We start from the raw sequence: 22,512 nt of genomic DNA on the forward strand, positions 1-22,512 counted from the left end.
AGAGTGAGAGTGAGAGAGTGTGTGAGTGTGTCTATAAATGTGTGTGGGTGAAAGATAGTGAGAGAGAGAGAGAGTCTGTGTCTGCGAATGTGTGTGTGGGTAAAAGAGAGTGTGTGTGGGTGATGTCATCGATCGGAACGCTCCGGAAAGTGAGTGTGAGGCAGTGATTTCTGTCTCATTCAGGATCGCAGACTCCGTCAGCCTATGCTCGCTTCCTATTGGTTGATTTCAGACGTGTAGCTAAGCTAGTTTTCTCACATTAGCAGAACTTTTCCTCCATTTTTGGTCAAATCTACTGCTGCCCCAACACTTCATCCGGAATATTCAAGTGTATTTTTTATTTATTTATTTTTTTATTTTTTTATATCAGCTCATTCTGTGCTGAAGTGATTGTGTTACAGAAGTTTAGCTCCATGTTCAGGATTTTCCAGGAGCTGGCAACATGTCCATCACCATCATCACCTTCTTAAGATGAAGGAGGAGTTTAACAGCCTTCAGCAGTCAGGACTGCCACCACCTGCTGAGTATGATGTAGGGTTGCAAAGGGGCAGAAAACTTCATCTTGGGTATTTTTGAACTATTCCAAGTTGGAAACTTAACAGGAATTTAAGGGAATTTATGGGAATTAACAGGAATTTATGTCAATTTTTAGGAATTGATGGGAATTTACAGGAATATATGGGAACTTATGAGACTTTATGGGAATGTACGTGAATTTACAGAAATGTATGGGAATTTATGGGAAATTATGGGAATTTTCGGGAATTTATGGGAATTCACTGGAAATTATGGGAATTTACAGGAATTAATGGGAATTTATAGGAATTTATGGGGATTACTGGAAATTTATGGGAAGCAAATTATTTTTCCCCATAGGAAATAATGTAAAAAGAATGAATCTGTATCAACTCGATGGTTGATCTCACAATTTTCCTCTTGGTAACATTGATGCCTGATTTACTCTTTTTTCGGAGACATGGCTACTGAAATTACCACAAAAGATAGCGTGGGGTTTTAACACAAGCACTCACAGATGATGCTTTCAGAACAGATGACCCGTGTAACCTGCTTCATCTCTATCGTCTACGCCAGGGTATGCTGCATGGAAAGCGTGTGTGTGGCATGGGCGTCGCTAGGCCATTTTAGGGGGGCTTTAACATTTGTACTCTTGTACTTAATTCCCAGTTATGATGCAGCACCCCTGGGGTAGAAAGGGGTTAAGGGCCTTGCTCAGTGGCCCAGTGGTGGTAGCTTGGCAGTGATGGGGCTTGAACCCTGATCATCAACCCAGAGCCTTTAAGTACATGACCCAAGATTACCCCATTTTTTAAAATTTATTTTTTAATTATTATTTATTTACTTTTTTTTTTTTTACATTGTTGTGTCAAGAATGTTATCCTGTCACACCACCACCATCACCACGTTTCACTCGGGTATAAAGTTCTTAAATATTGCACTTTTTTTATCCTCATAAATACCAGAAGTCCTTTTCGGTTTCTGTCTTGGTTCTCTTTCTTTAATGAAAAATATTTGCCCAAATTAATGAATACTCTGGATGATCAATACTCAGGATAATAAATAACACAGAAAGAAATGCACACAGGTGACTAGGGAAGTGGTCAGTCTTGAGGCTTGAGTCTCCAGACCACTCCCTGAAACACTTAATCTAGCACCTTTATTGACCGTCTGTGCTTTTCTTGCAAAATTTTCACCAAATAGAGTTTTCTACTGATGGTCTGTGACCAAGTGAACCAGCATCGATGAATTCACTGATAGACTTCAAAAGCACTTCTGTTAATCTCTCTGGACTTCTGTAAGTGACTCAAAGGCATCTATTAAATTCCCTTTTTGGGTGGCCAACACTTACTATAAATATATAGACCACATACGGAAATATTCAGGACGAGAGATGGCTATAGAGCACACCGGAATGTAAAAGTTCTGGATGATAAAGCAAAAAGACACTAAATACTTGGGACAATAAATGTTTGGAATGAAAATAATTAAGACTCTAGATAATTTGGACAATAAATACACAGGATACAAGACAAATTATTACCAAGAATGATAATGACTCAAATTAATGGAATTAATAAATATACAAGACAAAGGAGGATAAATTTACGTTTACATTTCTGGCATTTAGCAGACTCCTTTATCCAGAGTGATGTTGAAAAGTGCTTTGAGTCTCACGCTGGTTCACTAGGTCACAGAGTTGGGACCGTTACAAGGAATTAACAAGAAATAACTTTATTTATTTATTTAAGTGTTTAAGGTAGGTCTTTACCTGTCGTTTGAAGACGGTCAGTGACTCAGCTGTTCGGATATCTACAGGACTTTCGTCCCACCATCTCGGAGTCTTGATTTATAGAGCCTTTTTCTGTTGGTAAACAATTATTTATCTGACCATGTTAGGTCGCTCACTGTCCAGGACCGCAAATTTAACTTTGCGAAAATTATTTGTGAAAATGAACTTTAACGGGCGGAACCAGATTGGCCATCCCGTACACGCTCACTCAATGGATGGACGATGTGACAGGATGACCTCTGATTAAGTGACCTGACCTCTACACCTACCTGATGGAAAAACTGAGTGCTTCTGGCAACTGTAGAAAGGGAGATGATACAAACGGTTTCCTTTGTTTAGTCTCCAGTCGTTAGCTACCAGGTAGCTAACTTAGACGCTAACTTAGATGTTTAACTTTTTTCCCTGATTTCTGATGAGGTGTGCATAAGAAATATTTAGACAGATAAACGAACCATAAACCATACCAACGAAAAACAGTACTTTATCAGATTTGGAGTGTGCGTTGAAAACGCCACCGTTTTTGATAATTGTTTCTGTCCAGTCCGCTTGTTTTATTGCCTTTCACCACAGCTCTTGTGGGTTTTTTTTGTCTGGCAGTGGCAGCAGGTATTCGATAAAACCTCAAATTGGAGCCTGTACTCCGTCGATTTTGTCACACAACAACGCGACAAGACTTGCGTAGCCGGCTCTGTACTGGTTTGTAATGGCCGCCTCCAGTTTTCCCTTTGTTTTGACTCCAGCTAGCACTGTGACATAATGGTGACGTCGGGACGAAAAGGGTCTATACCTGAGGGATGGTGGGACCAGTTGAGCAGGGCTGGTAGATCTGAGTAGTAGGTACACAGGTTCATGAACACACTATCCACACAGGACAACACATCATTATCAGGTTGGTTATATGACAGAAGAAGAAGCTCTGTGTGAACTCTTCTTTAACTGTGGTGCACTAAAGAGTCTCACTGCAAGTGGATGTGGTAGCTTAGTGGTTAAGGTGTTGGACTACATTTATGGCTTTTGGCAGAGTGACTTACAATTTATCTCATTTTTTTAATACAACTGAGCGATCAAGGATTAAGGGCCTTGCTCAGAGACCCAGCAGTGGCAACATGGTGGACCTGGGAACTCTTAACCTTCAGATCAGTAATCCAACACCTTAACCACTAAGCTACCACATCCCTATTGATCAGAAGGGCTAGGCCCATGAGGAAGGCCCTTAACCCTTAAATGCTCAGCTGTATAAAATGAGAAATTGTAAGTCACTCTGGATAAGGATGTCCACCAAATACCACTACCCTTCTGTCAAATACCAATACCCTAATGCTGCTGGAACGGTGTGGGTACAGTTCCATGCCGGAGTTTAACTTCGAGGTTAAACACGTGGGTTATCTGAAGGGCAGTTCTACCAACAAGCGCTGCCTTTTCCATGCCCACACACACACACAGTGTATAAAGAGTAAGGCCCAGTCTTGCACTGTTGCTAAAATACCGACGCTGTTAATAAATAATGCCTTTTCTTCCGCTATGTAGGGAAACAATGAGCTCGTTCATGCTCCGAGAGTTTACTGTAACCTTTCTCACAAGCCACTGCAGAAAAGGGTTCACTGCTCCGGCTTCTGAATGCATGCCAAATTCAAATAAGGATGAATAGTAAAGTGTGTATCTGCCCCTCCTTCCCCTCGCTCTTCCCTCCGGCGTCTCTGTCTCTCGGACGTGATTTACAGTAGGGCCTCTTGTCCTCTTGCTTTTCAGTCCAAGTTCCTGGATTTAATTCGCTGAGTAATTTGTATTGTGGGATTGTTTCAGCTCTGTAGGATGTGTCGAACACTTCCACTCTGTAGGTTTCCCACTGCAACTTTGTGTTTTATGTTCAGCTTCAGTATGAGGTGATGAAGGAAGCTCCGGGGAGGTCATGTTGGTGCCGTGACCCGGGCGAATGAAGTGGTTTTGACCACACAAACACTGCTTTGACTGGGAAAGTACAGAACCCACACCATATCTGCGAAATTTCCATGATCTCTCGACGACCCTCTTTTAAGTGCTGTTGGATTCTGGAATCTGATTGGTTGGAAGGTGTTTGGTTGTAGTAGCTATAAACAGTCGTTGCCTCACCAAAAGGAGAATGTCAGGAATGTGTTCCATGGAAGATCCACAGCAATAAACAGATTTTAATTTTAATTGTGACATTAGGAATAAGAAAATCGGATGGTTACAGGAACTACATCACACCACCCTGTGTTTATTTTCAGAGCAGAGAAGATTAGCAAGTGGATTAGCATTAGGATGCTTTGCTAATCTGCAGGTAATCTTCAGTTTGCTAATTATATCCACTTCTCTGTCCTATGGATCTTTAAGAATATACATTGAGGTGCTAACAATTGAACGGGTCACATGATGTTGAGCTGTGATAAAGAATTTTTTTATTTTTCCTTTAAATAGAAAGTCATTCCTGTGGCAAAATGATGAATAATTATATATAGTCATGGAGAAAAAGAAAATACACCGTCTTCAGGTCTGTTTTTATTTTTATTTTTTATAGCACAGTCTAAAATATAATTATATGGCCCTCAGGACCTTCTAGAAACAACCATTTAACTTGAACTATTTCCACCTTCCACAGTAGTTAGAGGAGATTCGTTCATCATCGAGAAGTGTGTACCTCTATGAAAGCAGAGGTTTTGGTGGTTTGGTGTTTTGGAGCTCTCAGGTGTTTGTCTCCATCATGACCAGAACAGAGGACATCATGATGACCTTCACCTCAGAGAAGCAGGTGTTGGTGCTCATCAGTCTGAGAAGGGTCTCCAGGCTATTTGAAACTCGGCGAGAAGAATTGTTTACAAAAAGTAAAGAGAGAGGAGCAAATGCAGTCCGAGGTCTGATGCACTCACTGGTCAGTTTAATAGGTCTCTGTCTCTCATTTATCCAGTCAGCCAATCATGTGGCAGCAGCAGCACAGGGCATAAACCCATGCAGATGCAGGTCAAGAACTTCAGTGAGGAATCTCAGGTGGGATCTTAGTGGTGGCTCAAGTGGTTAAGGCTCTGGGATGTTGATCAGGAGACCAGGGGTTCCAGCACCACCAAGCTGCCCTGTGCTCTGACCCCAACTTCCTCAACTGGGAAATGTGCTATAATGTATGTGTGGTGATTAAAGTTTCTTGCCCCAAGTTCTTTTTCTTCTCAAGTTAAGTTGTCTTTATTTGTCACATATACATTACAGCACAGTGAAATTCTTTCTTCGCATATCCCATCCTTGAGGGTTGGGGTCAGATCGCAGGGTCAGCCATGATGCAGCTCCCTGGCACAGGGTGGGTTTCAGGGCCTTGTTCAAGGGACCAGTGATGGCAGCTTGGTGGTACTGGGGGTTGAACCCCGATCTTCCGGTCAATGACCCAGAGCCTTTAACGTTATTTATTTTATACAGTTCATTCAGTTTGGAGCATTTATTTTGGGAAGGGTGCCAATACTTTTGGACCTGAGCGTTAATTAATCTGTTGAATTGTGATGTGATTTTTCTCCCTTTTTTTCCCCCTCACTGTGTGTGTGTGTGTGTGTGTGTGTGTGTGTGTGTGTGTGTGTGTGTGTGTGTGTGTGTGTGTGTGTGTTAAATGCAGTTCATGTGGAGTTCCACTTGAGCACCTTATCCTGCTCCCTCTTAAGTAGGTCAGAGATTCGCATTACACTAAGTGTGTGTGTGTGTGTGTGTGAGAGAGAGAATAAAACCTTAAAGAACTCCAGATAATTTTTTTTTAAACTGTCTCAGTGGTCAAAAAAGTGTTCAGAACTCACCTAATAATTTATGAATTACTTTTGAATTCTGTAAGGAATACTATACTACTGCAGTATCGGAAACTAGTCAGTGTCTGAGCGTTGTGATGAAGCGATTAGCTGTAGTTATTAGCTGGTTATTTTCTTACTCCTGCATATTCTGAAGTGTTTTATTCCTCTTAAAGCACAGTAACTTTACATTATGGAACATTACAGTTTTTATTTATGTAAAAAAAAAAAAAAAAAAAGAGGCGCGTTAATTTTTTTATCCGTTGATGAAACGTATTTTAATAATTTTTATCCGTTGACCACTGGACGAGTCAGTTCCTGTTTTCACTTGCGTTATAGCTGCTATAAACAGTCTTCTCTTTCTCTGTGGAAAGTAGATGTCATAAATTTATACACTCTTAGATTTGAGGAGCATATTGTGGATTTTTATAAAAAATATTTTTTATATTTTAAATGTATTTAAATAATTAATTATTTGTATTTATTTATTTATTTATTTATTTTATTTATTTGTTGATTGATTAATTAATTCATTCATTTTTATTTATTTATTTTTTATTTTATTTTTTTTTACTTGACATTTTATTGGTGCTGTGAAAGATGAATTCTTTTGTATCTAGCTTTTTAAATGAGGATCTGAGAAATGTCTCAGTTGAACACACGCACACACACACACACACGGTAATAATAGTCCTAAGCGGAACACGCACCGCATTTCTTACTCGGAACACGATTGTCTTATGTTTTATCCTGACCACACCCTGTGCTTTACCTGAGACCAGCCTGCACCTGGCATGCTGGACACACACACCCACCCACCTGTGCTCACACACACACCCACACACACACCCACCTGTGCTCACACACACCCACACACACACACACTAAGGGACACGTGGGTTTTCAAATTTGGATATTTGCATAGTGTGATGTTTTAACCCCTATGATTTGTAGTCCCTACTCCACACACACACACACACACACACACACACACACACACACTGACTCCAGAATAGAATGCTCAGTGCGTTTATAAAAGCTGTGTATAAACACTGACAGCTGTAGTGATGTGACGGAGATCTTTAGCTACTTTTGGCAGCAGGATATTGAAATTCCTGAATTCCAAAGCGGAGCTGGATTCCAGCAGGAATGTTTCCTACATGACGCTGTGGAAAACCCTGTTTACTAAGCAGCTGGACTGAAATCTAAAGCAATGGCGCTGCCTAGTGGTGTAAATACACACAAAAGCCTAGCTACTTATCTGACTGAAGTTATTACTCAGTTATTGCTACTTATCTGACTGTATTTAGTAAGTAATTACTCAGATTATGAACTTAAACCCAGTCTTAACTTTGCCTTCTGTCACATCACGTAACACAGCGAACATACTCCAGAGCCGTTCATTAAAGATTCAGAACATCCGTCCATTATAAAGGTGTGTGATGATTAATGAGCGTTAATAAGCAGTTTGTGGCTTTTTCCCGTTACAGATCTGGTGCAGGTGATGAAACAAAGCTGAAGTTTAGCAGCAGTGAGTTTTAGCTGCTAAATTAGCGCACACGCACAAACACACACACACACTCTTCACACGGCGGGAAAGCGGCTAGCTGTTTAATTCATCTCCAGTCGTTAGGTTTTATTTAAAGCAGCTCGTTATTGTGAGTAGAGAGCAGTTTCTCTGACTGATGTGAGTAAACGTAACTCATCAGGTTTAACAGTTTTAGCTGTAACACGGACGCCATCCTGCTGTGGGGTTAAAGCCCAGGATCTTCAGTCCTGGACAAATACCTCTGTAAATAATGACGGGCATGAAAATTAGTCCGATTTTTCGAAATCGGCACAATGTTGAATTTATTTATCTATTTGCTTGTTTTTATTTATTTATTTATTTGATTTTTTCTATTTTAGTACAATTTATTTATTTATTTTTTATTATTTATCATTTTTTTCAGCTCATTTGATATTTATACTTTTTCATTTTATTTAGGTTTTTTGAGATGGATTATATGTTTATTATTTTAAATAGTATTTATTTTTTTACTTATTTTATAAATTTATTGTTTGTTAAATAACTGAATTGTAAATTGGTCTTCACATTGGTGGAGATGTATTTATTTGTTTTATTTATTTTTTTTAAATTTAATATTAATTGATTTATTTTATTGTACCTTTCTATTCTATTTACTTGTTGGTTAGTTAATTTAATTATTATAATTATAAATAATTTTTCTTAACTGTGTCCACAGATTTGTAGAGAGGGTTGTATTTATTTATGTAATTATATATTCCCTGGATTTTTATTTTATTGGTATTTTTATTAGCCTGCTTATATATTTATACAATGTGATTGATTAATCAATTATTTAATTGATTATTTAATTAATTGAAATGTGTCACTATACATTGTAGAGATTTTATTGTATTTTTTATTTTTAAACGTATTTTTATATCCTGTGCTTTATCAGCTCTGTGTGTGTGTGTGTGTGTGTGTGATATGACCATGTCGTTTGATATAAATTGTGTTAAATGATGTGGCAGTCTCGGACGTTCTCGTCACACGTGTGTGTTCTATACAGAGCTGCACAGTTACAGTAAACTCTTCTCTTCTATATTTCACTTTTTTAAAGATAATTAATGTACAGTATTTAACACGCGCCCTTATCCAGAGCACCTTACATGTATCTCTGTATATAGCTGAACGTTTGAGGGTTAAGGGCCTCGCTCAGGGGCCCAGCAGTGACCGCTTGGTGGATCAGTAATCTGAACAATAATCCAACAGCTATAAAATAGACATCTATAGAAATGTCAATATTTGTTTGTGTGTGTGTGTGTGTGTGTTGGGCAGTAGGGGGCAGCAGAGCTCCATGGAAGTGACACTGAAGTGACTAGAAATGAAGGGGTTTTATTGCAGTCAGGTGTTCTCCCCCTCTTTATCTTTCTTTCTATCTCTCTCCCCCTTTCACTGTTTTTCTCTCTCCCCCTCGTGTTCTCTCTCTCTCTATCCCCCTCTCTCTACCGCTTTCATTCTCTCTCTATCCCCCTCTCTCTCTTTTTCTCTCTCTCCCCCTCTCGTTCTCCCCCTATCTCTTTCTCTCTCTCTCTCTCTATCCCCCTCTCGTTCCCTTTCTCTCTCTCTCTCTCCCCCTCCCTCTCTCTCTCTCTTTTTCTGTCTCCCCCCCTCCCTCCACGCGCTCTCGCTCTCTCTCTCTCTCTCTCTATCCCTCTCTATCTATCTCTCTCCCCCTCTTGTTCTCGCGCTCTCTCTCTCTCTCTCTCTCTCTCTCTCTCTCTCTATCCCTCTCTCTCCCCCTCTCGTTCTCTCTCTCTCTCTCTCCCTCTCCCCCTCCCGTTCTCTCTCTCTTTTTTCTCCAAATGGCTGTCATATACACCAAAGCTGACGGTCAACTCCATGTGGCTCCTTCATTTTTCATCCCTCCGTTTTTTTCATTTGTTCCTTCAGGTCAGTGGTTATAGGTCTTCAGGGTGACATTAAGCCGTCAGGTGCTCTCTGTGCCGGGGCTCGGACCCTGGCACTCTTCCCCAGGCTCTGGATGGAAAAAAATCGGAATTTAATTTGGGAATGTTTTTTGGGCCAACGAGTTCCTCTCTGTCCTGGTCCAAAAATCCTCTTGCATCATCCTCCCGCACATGTCTGAGGTCGGCTCGCTCGCTACAACTCTGAGAGCTCAGACTTCTCACTGGATGCTTTCATTACATTTATTTAAAATGCATTTTCAGTGCAAAAAATACTGACAATTATACAAATTGTTTTTTCCATGAATTGGAGAAATAAACAACAGGAGTTACTGTTAGCATCCTGAAATTGTTTATTATTTTCATTCCTTCTTTTTATTATTTTTAAAAGTTTTATTAGTTGCACCTTCTTTTTATTATTGATTGTAATATTCATTTCTATTTTTTTGTCTATTTACGATTGCATCTAATGTAATCATCTACAACCATTCTCACTTACATTACAGCAGATGAACACTGATCAGCCATAACATTATGACCAGTGCCAGGTGAAGTGAATAAGACTGAGTATCTCCTCATCATGGCACCTGTTAGTGGGTGGGATATATTAGGCAGCAAGTCAACATTTTGTCCTCAAAGTTGATGTTAAAAGCAGGAAAAATGGACAAGTGTAAGGATTTGAGCGAGTTTGACCGAAGTGCCAAATTGTGATGGCTAGACCACTGGATCAGAGCATCTCCAAAACTGCAGCTCTTGTGGGGTGTTCCTGGTCTGCAGTGGTCAGTATCTATCAAAAGTGGTTCAAGGAAGGAACAGTGGTGAACCGGAGACAGGGTCATGGGCGGTCAAGGCTCATTGATGCACGTGGGGAGAGAAGGCTGGCCCGTGTGATCCGATCCAACAGACGAGCTACTGTTGCTCAAACTGCTGAAGAAGTTAATGCTGGTTCTGATAGAAAGGGGTCAGAATACACAGTGCAGGACGGGTCAGGACTGTTTTGGCAGCACCATCACAATATTAGGCAGGTGGTCATAATGTTATGGCTGATCAATGTAAATGTATACACGCTCAGCCTCTGCAGCGTTATGTTACGAGTTTTAGCCCTGACCGTAGAAACGATAATGTATTAAAACGAGCGCATGTCTTGATGTGATGCGGTTTACACACCCTTTCAGCCAATCAGGACGGATTTTTTTTTATTAATGAGTATGATGTTCAGTGTATTTTGTTGCTTGTAATAATGTGTATCGAGATGTTTGGTAAGAATGAAAGCTTTTTCCTGATGTCTCTCTGACCCTCTGTGTGTCTCAGGTTAGTCCATGGCATAACCCCGGGGTCTTCAGCTTCCTTCTGGGGAAGTGTTGTCCAGTCTTTGTGCCTGATTTAGTGTGACACGCTGCAAGAAGAAGCGCCTGCTTCTCCGTCCGCGCTGACCGGAACCATGCCGGCCCTTGCTACCGGACCGGGCCCAGACACAGGTACTGTAACCAAAATAATCTAAATAAATCTCCTGTGAGGTTCTTTTTAAGAAAAATGCTGCAGAATTCATCACCTGTGCTCTAGCCTGGGCTGCTCGTTTCAGGGCCGGAAAAATACAAATGGACACTTTGTCAGTATTTGGTTCAAGCGCAGTGAAAAATTGCTGTTCTGCCGTCTCTTTGAAACCATGTGATTGTTTCAGGTTTGAAAATAGATTTATTTATTTTTTTTTTTTTACAGATGGTGCCTTTAATCGCCAAAAGTCTAACAAAGGACAATATTAAATAGATTTGGTTTAATGTCGTAAATTGTAAACCAGAGAAAACCTTCCCTCAGCCTGGAATTCCTACTCGGGAACTCTGTGGTCTTCAGCAAGTGTCAGACAAACATGGCTGCTCACTTTAGTTAGTTGGACGTAAATGAAGTAGTGTTTTGTTTTTAACTGAGTTCGAATGTACAGCGTATGCTAACAATTTGCTCGTCGATATCCAGACATTGTATAAGAAAATCGAAGCGATAGAATGTTTTTTCTCATTCTGTAGCAAAAATGTCCATAGATATATACAATATATAGATATGTAGGAAATATATGATATAGATATATAGGAAATTTATACAATATATAGATATGTAGGAAATATATGATATAGATATATACGAAATTTATACAATATATAGATATGTAGGAAATATGATATAGATATATAGGAAATTTATACACTATGTAGATATAGAGGAAATTTATGATGTATAGATATATAGGAAATTTATACAATATATAGATATAGAGGAAATATATATGATATACATATATAGATATATCAGAAATATATACAATATATAGATATAGAGGAAATGTATATGATCTATAGATATACCAGAAACATATACAATATATAGATATGTAGGAAATATATATGATATGTAGATTATATGGGAAATATATTCTATGTATAGGTAGGATGTATAGATATGTGGGAAATATATATGATATATAGTTATATAGAAAATATAAATGATATATAGGTATATAGGAAATATATACGATGGCTTTCAAGTTTATCACCTAATAATCTAAAAAAGGAGCGCGTGTGTGTTTTTGAAATCAGACCTCATAGCCCCTGGCATGACGTACCGGTTGTGGGAATTCATATAGACAAAGTGAAAATACAGACCATCAGTTGCTATTACGGTCATTTCAGCCAATTATTGGCCTTCGTCTTCTTTCCAAATAAAACATGTACGATCAGTTCGACCGTCTCTCTCCGTCACCCGGGTCGAATCCGCTCTTAAAGGATCCTTATGGAAAAACCAGGCCTGCAGATGGATGCTCACTCGTTCCTTTTACACAATCGCAAAAAAAAAAACCCCAAAAAAACATGGCAGATCTGAAAATGTCATCCTGCGACGATCTTCTCCAAATGGATTGTAGTAGTAATTGATTGGGTGGAAATTTCTAGAATGTTTGTACATGGAGTGGAAAATGAATCTCTGATCTCTATGGCTCTTCTTCTTTTAAATACTTGAAAAACGTCTTCTTTTTTTATAATAATGTTTTATAAGTAAAATTATTTATAGATAATGTTCATGCACATTGTAGCTGAAGGTGCTCAAGCTGTGTAAAATAAATAAATAAATATAAAGTAAAATAAATTAATAAATGGATGAATAAAAAATTAAATGAATGAATGAATCAATTAAAAATAAGTGAATAAATGAATGAACAAATAATTAAATAAATAAAGTAATTAAAAATAAACAAGTGAATAAATGAATTAATAAATAATTAAATAAATAAATTAAATAATTCATTAAAAATAAGTGAATAAATGAATAAACAAACAAATAAAGTTTATTAAGTTAAGTTCCTTTAAGAGCTGTACATAAACGTAAAAAAATAATCATAATAATTAGAATAATAAAAAAGAAGTTAAAAAAAAATTGAAAAATAACAAACGATTATTGGATTATTTATGAATCACTTTTTAATACAGAGTTTCTCAACATTTATGTAACATCAAGACTTAAATGTACAAATATTTCTTAATTTAATATTCTTAATTCTTAATTTAATGTCCTCCTATTCACCCTGTTACTGAGGAATCTGTAAACCAGACACCATCAGACACCATCAGATATGTGGCATAATTATTGGAATAAAGTGGATCAAAGTGGGGCTTGATGTTAATATTAATACAGCAGCTCTGAGAACCCAGAGTTTGCCAGACCTAAAAAAAAAAAATCATGAAGACCATAGAGTGAGCAAAACAAGTCCAGGGTGAAGTTCTACAGTCCAGACTTCCAGCAAACACCAGTGAGAGTGTAAAGAGAGAAGAAGAAAGAGACCAGAGGTATCTCTGAACAAGATGCTACCACCACCATGCTTCATATTTGGGTTTCTACATGGTTTTTAGCAAGATGTTTCCACCACCATGCTTCATATTTAGGTTTTTGACAAGATGCTACCACCATGCTTCATATTTAGGTTTCTACATGAGATTTACCAAGATGCTACCACCACCATGCGTTATATTTAGGTTCCTGAACAGTTTCAACGAGATGCTACCACCACCATGTTTCGTGTGTGTGTTTTAACAGTTTCCAACAAGATGCTAGCACCACCATGCTTCATAATTAGGTTTCTGAACAGTTTTAACAAGATGTTATCACCACCATGCTTCATATTTGAGTTTCTGACTGTTACATGGTTTTCAGCATGATGCTACCACCATGCTTCATAGGTTCTCAGGCTGATGAGCAGTGTTTGGTTTCTTCCAATCATCTCACTTCATGCCAAGCCCAAGTAGTAGTTTTTGGTCTCATCAGACCAGAAAATGATTTTGTACGTTTGCTCCAATATGCTTTTATTTTCTTGGAAATTCGGCATGCTGTTTTTCATACGACACTTCCATAAATCCCAGTGTTGTAGAGTGTCCAGGCTGCAGTTGTCCTGTGGATAGTTTCTCCCTTCTGAGCTGTGGATCTCTCCACTTCCTTCAGAGATACCCTTGGCCTTGATACTTAGACACTTGAAGTGTAGCTCTACAAGTCTTCATGGAACTCAGCAGTGTTGTGGAGGGGTGTGTGTGTTGAAGCCCCCAGCTGGAAGCTGGATGCAGAAAATCATCTCCAGGATCCACATTGTGTTCCCATCGTTCTTCATCTGGCCTTCATCCCACTCCCTCTCTTCCTCAGCTCTGTCTGAATGTAGAGTTTAATAAGTGATGGTGATCCATATGAAAATAATACCTAGTGTGGATATAAAAGCTTGATGGATGAGTGCTGGGTTACCGGGAGACGTGTGGTGTGGTTGTCTCTCTCTCTCTCTCTCTCTCTCTCTCTCTCTCTCTCTCTCTCTCCCTTCCTCTCTCTCTCTCTCTCTCTCTCTCTCTCTCTCTCTCTTTCTCCCTCTCTCTCTTTCTCCACACACTCCTTAATGAACAGTCTGGAAGCTCAGCAAACCACCAGCCAGCCTGATAGATTGGGCTTGTAGAATACCATGCATACTGTGTGTGTGTGTGTGTGTGTGTGTGTGTGTGTGTGTGGGGAGAGGTCATATAAGTACTTGAACTCTTAACGTGTCGTTCGGCGTAGACTAATAAATCGTTTTAATATTTTAAATCCATAGATGTTTTCTGCAAACATCTCATTAAAAATGCACATGCTTATAAATATTCATAAAAATGCAAATCTACTCACCTTAATATTATACCTAACTAGCCTCATAGCTGTCTTAGCTAAGGCAGGATGCTAGCTGCTCATCAGCTAGTCTAGGTTTTGATTTATGATTTCCTCCAGGCGTTATCGAAAGGTTACCCTAGGTAACCACGATTTTGCTCATTTGTTAATATTAGCAAAATTAGCAACTAGTATAACGAAGTATAGCTTGTTGGTTCTGTAGCTAAACGTGTCCAGGAATCAGCGTAAACATCTTAGCTAGGACATGAGAGCTTATTTATGTAGCTCCGCCCCCAAACCATTTCACCACTGACTTCGCTAGCTACTGTACTTTGCTAACTGGCTTGCTAACTGCTAGTAAGCTAGGTCACATTTTTGAGTGGGATTTTCAGTATCTGAATCTCGATTTGCATCAGTTATATACTCCATGATTTATTTGAAAAGGTTGCCATAGCAACTACGATGTTTTCATTTTATTTTATTTGTCACTATTAGCCAGGTTAGCTAGCTACTTGGTGTCACGTGCAAGTTTTGCAGTCTGGTGGCTAGTTGTGTAAACCTCCTTCAAAATGTAAAAGTTATGAGCTTATTTATTTGTGATATCACAAAGTTAGCTCACATGTAGCTCCGCCCCTAATCGGTTTTACACTTGATTGTTAGTTATGCTAAATTATACGAACAGTTAGCAAACTCGACAGGTGTATGTTTTTACATTTAGATGTAAAAACCTAGCATAACTTTGATCAAGGAGTGCTGCCATCCCTTTATTTTCTTTTCCTGCTCCTTCCCTCTCTTACTTGAGCACTTCATCTTGTCGTTTTCCTCTCCTCCGGGTCCAGCAGCACTCATCTCCATCTCTCATCAGGACAGCCTGAGATGAGATGCTGGTGTTTAAGTTGGAGTTGTGTTTTCCGGAGGTTTTTAATTGCGTTCGGTTGCGTGTTTTGGCTCAGGTGGTCAGGACAGGAAAAGTGTGTGTGCGCGTGTGACCGAGTCGCGCTCGGACGACGATGATGTATTTCCCGTCAGCCCTGAAAAGCCGCTTGTGTTTCCTGCCGGTGGTTTGGAGCCGATCCGGTTTGGAGTGGAGGCTGAACTGATGTTCCCAACATTCCTGTGATTTGTTTTCTAACACAGTGCAAAAAAATATAAAAATGTTCTGGTAAGTACTACTGAGGTTAATCTGAGAGCGAGGGGAGGGGTCAGGGTGGGGTAAGTGGGTGGAGTCTGGCTGGAAGTCTCCTGTTTCAATTTGCATATCCGTGCATCGTCATAGTGGTTTGTTTTTCACATGTGAACAAGGAATTTTATGATAGGAAAACGATTTGATTTCGATTTGCGTTCCTCAAGAAACGACCGACTTTTCGACGTTTACGATAGACTTACTTTAGTTTGCTCTTTTTTGTTTAAAAACATCTTTTTTAACAATAAGTACAGAATTATTGCATCGATTCATTTCATTTTTCCCCCCATGCGATCCATGGATGATCCAAGGTGTCAGTAGTCTAGACTTCTGAATAGACGCGATTTATTCAGGTTCATTATTTCGGACTCTGAGTTGATTCGTGAGTGAAGTGCAGCTTTCTCACCCGTGACTCTGAGTCAAAATGATTCAGTTCGCTCGTTTGCTTTTTGTGATGACATTAAATAGGGTAATTGTATAAAACGCCAACATTTATTCACATCTTACACACTGCTATGATGAACATGAGGACCAGCTCACAGTGTAACCAGCTGACAGGAGATTCTCCATTCTCCATCTCCTTCTTTGTCTCCTCCTTTTCTATCTCTTTCTCCATCTCCTTCTTTGTCTCCTCCTTTTCTATCTCTTTCTCCATCTCCTTCTTTGTCTCCTCCTTTTCTATCTCTTTCTCCATCTCCTTCTTTGTCTCCTCCTTTTCTATCTCTTTCTCCATCTCCTTCTTTGTCTCCTCCTTTTCTATCTCTTTCTCCATCTCCTTCTTTGTCTCCTCCTTTTCTATCTCTTTCTCCATCTCCTTCTTTGTCTCCTCCTCCTCTGTCTCTTTCTCAGTCTCATCCTTTGTCTCTGTTTCCTTCTCCGTCTTCTTCTCCTTTGTCTCATCCTTTGTCTTCTCCGTCTCATCCGTTGTCTTTGTTTCCTTCTCACCTCATCTCCGCTTCCATCTCCTTCTTCTTTGTCTCCTCCTCTATCTCCTCCTCTGTCTCCTCGTTTGTCTCTGTTTCCTTCTCCATCTCCTTCTTCTTTGTCTCCTCCTCCGTCTCTTCCTTTGTCTGTTTCCGTCTCCTTCTGTCTTCTCCTCCATCTCCACTTTTGTCTCTGTCTCCTCCTCTGTCTCCCCCTTTGTGTCTGTTTCCTCCTCCGTCTCCATCTCCTCCTTCTCCATCCCCTTCTCCATCACGATTTTTGTCCACCGCTGGGATTTTATTAACCGTATTAAAATTTACAGTGTTATACTGAGCCTGCTCTCCTGTCCAATCACAGTGAGCACTCCCACGACAACGCTAAAAAGATAAGAGCTCACATATACGAAAGAGAGAGAGAGAGAGAGAGAGAGATGGATAGAACAGGAAAGATGAGGCAGAGAGAGAGAGATGTGGATAGAAAGTGTGAGTGTGAAAAAGACAGAGAAAAAGAGAGAGTGCGAGAGAGACAGACAAAAAGAGAGAAAGAGTGAGCGAGACAGACACAGAGAGAGAGACAGACACGGTGACAGAGCCAGAGAAAGAGTGAGAGAAACCGAACAAGTGAGAGAGACAGAGCGTGAGAAAGAAAGGGAGAGAAACAGACACAGAAGGTGGACATGTGGAAAGATTTGAGAACAAGTTCTTTACCAGATAAACTATTTTCTGTGTGTGTGTGTGTGTGGAAACAGGTGTGTTATTAGGTGCTGCTGTTCTCTGTAATGAGAGCTGTGATGAGGTGAGGAGTGTGCTGAGTCCAACATGGAGGATAAACAGAGAGAGAGAGAGGGAGGGGACAGAATGAAGCGGGGGGGGGGGACAGGAACAAAAAGAGAGAGAGAGAGAGTGGACAGGATCAAGCAGGGTAAAGAACAGGAAAGACGAGAGAGAGAGAGGACAGGAATGATGAGAGCATACGAGAGAGAGAGAGGATAGGAATGATGAGAGCATACGAGAGAGAGAGAGGATAGGAATGATGAGAGCATACGAGAGAGAGAGAGAGAGATACTTGACAGAGTGGTCAGATTCGGTTTCTCAGCTGACAGTGGTCTAAATTTTTCCACTGCGATGTGAAGAATTCTGAGCATCTGGGATTCGGGGACAGAACGAGGGAATGATGGAGAGAGAGAGGAGGAATGTTAGCAGTGGCGTGTATTGCAGGAGGAATTTATTGATTTCCAGCAGTTTGTCCTCCTCCCTCCATCGCCCCCCTCCCCCCCTCCTCCATGAGGAATAGAGCAGTGTAATATAAGGATTTGTTGCTACTGGAAAATCTCCCTGTTTCCAGTTACATCAGAGTGAAAATTTCCACTTTATTTCAGGGAATATTTGAGCGAGTGAAGGAAACGCAGAGCGAGCCACAGGAGGAATTTCATTCGTTTACGTTTGATTTTTATGTCTCTAGTTCAGAGGGATAATGATAACCGGCTCTGAACAGGTGGTGTGTGTGTGTGTGTGTGTGTGTGTGTGTGTGTGTGTGTGAGAAGTTAGCAACTGAAATGAAGAGCTTCTGATCCAAAAGCTAAAGAAAAGGGAATCGGTTCCAATCGTTTTCTGGAACGGGATCAAAAGACAGCTTGTTAATTGTTGTGTTTAGCCCCTCCCCCTTGTTTGATTGACAGGGTCCCCAGAACCTGTTGAAGTTTTTTTCTGGTTTGTTAGAGTTCTGTGTAGAACTTCACGAATTCTGGTTCTATGTGAGAACTCTTCGTTATCCAGGAAATGAGCTCTACAGGAGCAACAGTGTGAAGTCTGATAGGTCACACACACACACACACACACACACACACAGAGAGAGAGAAAAGGGGTTTGTTTAATGGTAAAGAGAGTAAAGGGATGTCATGGAGGCTCCAGGGTTACAGATTCTCCTCATGTGGGTTTCCTCAGGGTTCTTCAGTTTCTTCAGGGTTCTACTGTCCATAAACATGTAGCTAGATGAAAATGTGATGCTGTGTGTCCGTGTGTGTATGAGTGTGTGTACAAATGTGTCCATGTGCTGATGTTCTGATGGTGAACTCTGCGCTCTGCTGATGTTCCGATGGTGAACTCTGCGCTCTGCTGATGTTCCGATGGTGAACTCTGCGCTCTGCTGATGTTCCGATGGTGAACTCTGCGCTCTGCTGATGTTCCGATGGTGAACTCGGTTTGTTGATGGTGATCTCTTGGTTTCTCTGGTCATCTGGTTTGTTCCACAGTAGCAGTGTGTTTGAAGTCCAAGTCTGTTATTTACTTTGGGAAGCAAAGGCGTGTGAAAGCAAAGCGATCTGTGTAACAGCACATACTTTACCAACACACACACACACACCAAGTTTATTATAGGATCTGTGAATACACGAAGCGGATGTGGACCAGTCTGAAGTCTGCTCTGTGATGGCATGTAACACACACACACACACACACACACACACACACACCACTCTTTTTATTTTTAGATTTTAGGAACAGTGTTATAGACATTTCAGAGACTTTATAAACTTTATGAACCCAGACTGTGAAGCAGGGGGACGAGCTTGAGAGTACAGTGGACAGAGTCATTGTTACCATGACAGCACTACCTTAAACAAATCTACATGTGGTACTGTGTCTAGAGATTAGAAAAAGTGTGAGAAACTTTCAGGGATTTTTTTTTTTATAGCTCTGCTTTTGAGTTCCTGGAACAACAGGAAGTACAGAGACAAAAGGAGGAAGTGAGGTGTAGTCTGGAACAGGTCAGTGGTCTGCTCTTAGAGAGTAAGTCAGGTCCAAGTCTCACGAATTATACTTTATTATCTGCTGTACCTTTAAGCTTAGATGTTTTTTCCAACATCAGTTTTTCCATCAAATCAGACTTGAACCTCATTAGTGGGCGGAGCTACGTATGAACACTGTTTATTACAGGTTAACAGCATGGGCGGAGCTACGGAGTTAACAGCGAGTTTACTGTCTGTCACATACTTTATATAAGAATAAATTATTTAATTAAAAAAAACCACTACATTACAGTAAATATCTAAATATATTTAGAGCTACAAGCAGATTATCAAAACCAGCTACAAGCAGATTATCACAACCAGCTACAAGCAGATTATCACAACCAGCTACAAGCAGATTATCACAACCAGCTACAAGCAGATTATCACAACCAGCTACAAGCAGATTATCACAACCAGCTACAAGCAGATTAGCAAAACCAAGCTACAAGCAGATTAGCAAAACCAAGCTACAAGCAGATTAGCAAAACCAAGCTACAAGCAGATTAGCAAAACCAAGCTACAAGCAGATTAGCAAAACCAGCTACAAGCAGATTAGCAAAACCAGCTACAAGCAGATTAGCAAAACCAGCTACAAGCAGATTAGCAAAACCAGCTACAAGCAGATTAGCAAAACCAGCTACAAGCAGATTAGCAAAACCAGCTACAAGCAGATTAGCAAAACCAGCTACAAACAGATTAGCAAAACCAGCTACAAGCAGATTAGCAAAACCAGCTACAAGCAGATTAGCAAAACCAGCTACAAGCAGATTAGCAAAACCAGCTACAAGCAGATTAGCAAAACCAGCTACAAGCAGATTAGCAAAACCAGCTACAAGCAGATTAGCAAAACCAGCTACAAGCAGATTAGCGGCACCAAGCTACAAGCAGATTAGCGGCACCAAGCTACAAGCAGATTATCAAAACCAGCTACAAGCAGATTATCAAAACCAAGCTACAAGCAGATTATCACAACCAAGCTACAAGCAGATTAGCGGCACCAAGCTACAAGCAGATTATCAAAACCAGCTACAAGCAGATTATCAAAACCAAGCTACAAGCAGATTATCACAACCAAGCTACAAGCAGATTATCACAACCAAGCTACAAGCAGATTAGCGGCACCAAGCTACAAGCAGATTATCAAAACCAGCTACAAGCAGATTAGCGGCACCAAGCTACAAGCAGATTAGCGGCACCAAGCTACAAGCAGATTAGCAAAACCAGCTACAAGCAGATTAGCAAAACCAAGCTACAAGCAGATTAGCAAAACCAGCTACAAGCAGATTAGCAAACCAGCTACAAGCAGATTATCAAAACCAGCTACAAGCAGATTATCAAAACCAGCTACAAGCAGATTATCAAAACCAAGCTACAAGCAGATTATCAAAACCAAGCTACAAGCAGATTATCACAACCAAGCTACAAGCAGATTAGCGGCACCAAGCTACAAGCAGATTAGCGGCACCAAGCTACAAGCAGATTAGCGGCACCAAGCTACAAGCAGATTAGCGGCACCAAGCTACAAGCAGATTAGCGGCACCAAGCTACAAGCAGATTAGCAAAACCAGCTACAAGCAGATTAGCGGCACCAAGCTACAAGCAGATTAGCGGCACCAAGCTACAAGCAGATTAGCGGCACCAAGCTACAAGCAGATTAGCGGCACCAAGCTACAAGCAGATTAGCAAAACCAGCTACAAGCAGATTAGCAAAACCAGCTACAAGCAGATTAGCGGCACCAAGCTACAAGCAGATTAGCGGCACCAAGCTACAAGCAGATTAGCGGCACAAACTGCAAAAGCAGTGCATTTATTTATTTATTTATTTATTTATTTTTAGACTGTTGTTTTGTTGGGTTTCTGTCCAAAGTGTCCAACTGTTGCTTTGTCACATAAAGGTCTTTTTGACACTTTATTTGCAAGGCTTTGGATTAGCTTTGCTAGCAGATTAGCAAGAGAAGCTACAAGCAGATTAGCATCACAAACTGCCGAACCAACGTTCTTTCTCTGTTGTATTTCTGTATTTAATTCCAGACCATTGCTCTGTTGGGTTTCTGTACAAAGTCGCCCTCTGTTGATTTGTCGCATATGTGTAGAGAATGTCTGACCTTATGTGCCAGGCTTTCTATTAGCATTGTTAGCAAATTAGCAGCTCAAGCTAAAAATACTAATTAAAGATGAATGACTTTCTTTTAATTTTTTTTTGTTTTGTTGTAAAGAAAAATAAAGATGTGTGTAATCACCTCAGAGATGTTAGTATTTAATTTGTATTTAGTGTGTCTATTATATTGATGTTGTGATGTTCTGTTTATATTTAATTTTATGTGTTCTAGAAGTTTTTTGAAGGTTTTTTTGTTTTAATTTTTTTTGTAAATGTTTTAATTAATTAGTTTATTTATTTATTTATTTAAACCGGTGAAAAGCTGAACTTTCCCTTTGTTTTTTTTTGTTTTTTTTTACCACCATGATGAAGGGTTTTGTGTTTTATTTACATAAGAGTAAAATGAGTGTGTGTGTGTGTGTGTGTGTGTGTGTTTCCTCGACTTCCTGTACAGGTCTGTATGAGCTGCTGTCAGTGTTGCCTTCTCAGCTCCAGATGTATGTAAAGAGTGCGGATGATCGCTCTTTTCTCCACACCATGTTCAGCGCCCGGAGCCTGCACTCGCTCGTCAAGGTGAGAGTGAGTGTGAGAGAGAGAGAGAGTGTTAGTGTGTTTGAGATTGTGTGTGTGTGAGGGAGAGAGAGAGAGAGAGTGTGTTAGTGTGTTTGAGATTGTGTGTGAGGGAGAGAGAGAGCGAGAGAGTGTTAGTGTGTTTGAGATTGTGTGTGTGTGTGAGGGAGAGAGAGCGAGAGAGTGTTAGTGTGTTTGAGATTGTGTGTGTGTGAGGGAGAGAGAGAGCGAGAGAGT

General features: G+C 40.1%; 1 protein-coding gene across 2 annotated transcripts in view; it reads left to right on the top strand.

Annotated features, from left to right (window-relative positions):
- The window catches only part of mpp7a (MAGUK p55 scaffold protein 7a), a 134,150-nt gene that overhangs the window by 18,902 nt on the left and 92,736 nt on the right, over positions 1-22,512 (top strand). For both annotated transcript variants that reach the window (XM_058406372.1, XM_058406373.1), the window contains exons 2-3: positions 10,867-11,033; positions 22,160-22,278. In XM_058406372.1, coding sequence (XP_058262355.1) covers positions 10,997-11,033; positions 22,160-22,278 — 156 coding nt within the window. In that variant the 5' untranslated portion in view covers positions 10,867-10,996. The remainder of the gene's footprint in view (positions 1-10,866; positions 11,034-22,159; positions 22,279-22,512) is intronic.

This window comes from Hemibagrus wyckioides, linkage group LG13 (assembly GCF_019097595.1).
Source record: "Hemibagrus wyckioides isolate EC202008001 linkage group LG13, SWU_Hwy_1.0, whole genome shotgun sequence".
NCBI classification, from domain to species: Eukaryota; Metazoa; Chordata; class Actinopteri; order Siluriformes; family Bagridae; genus Hemibagrus; species Hemibagrus wyckioides.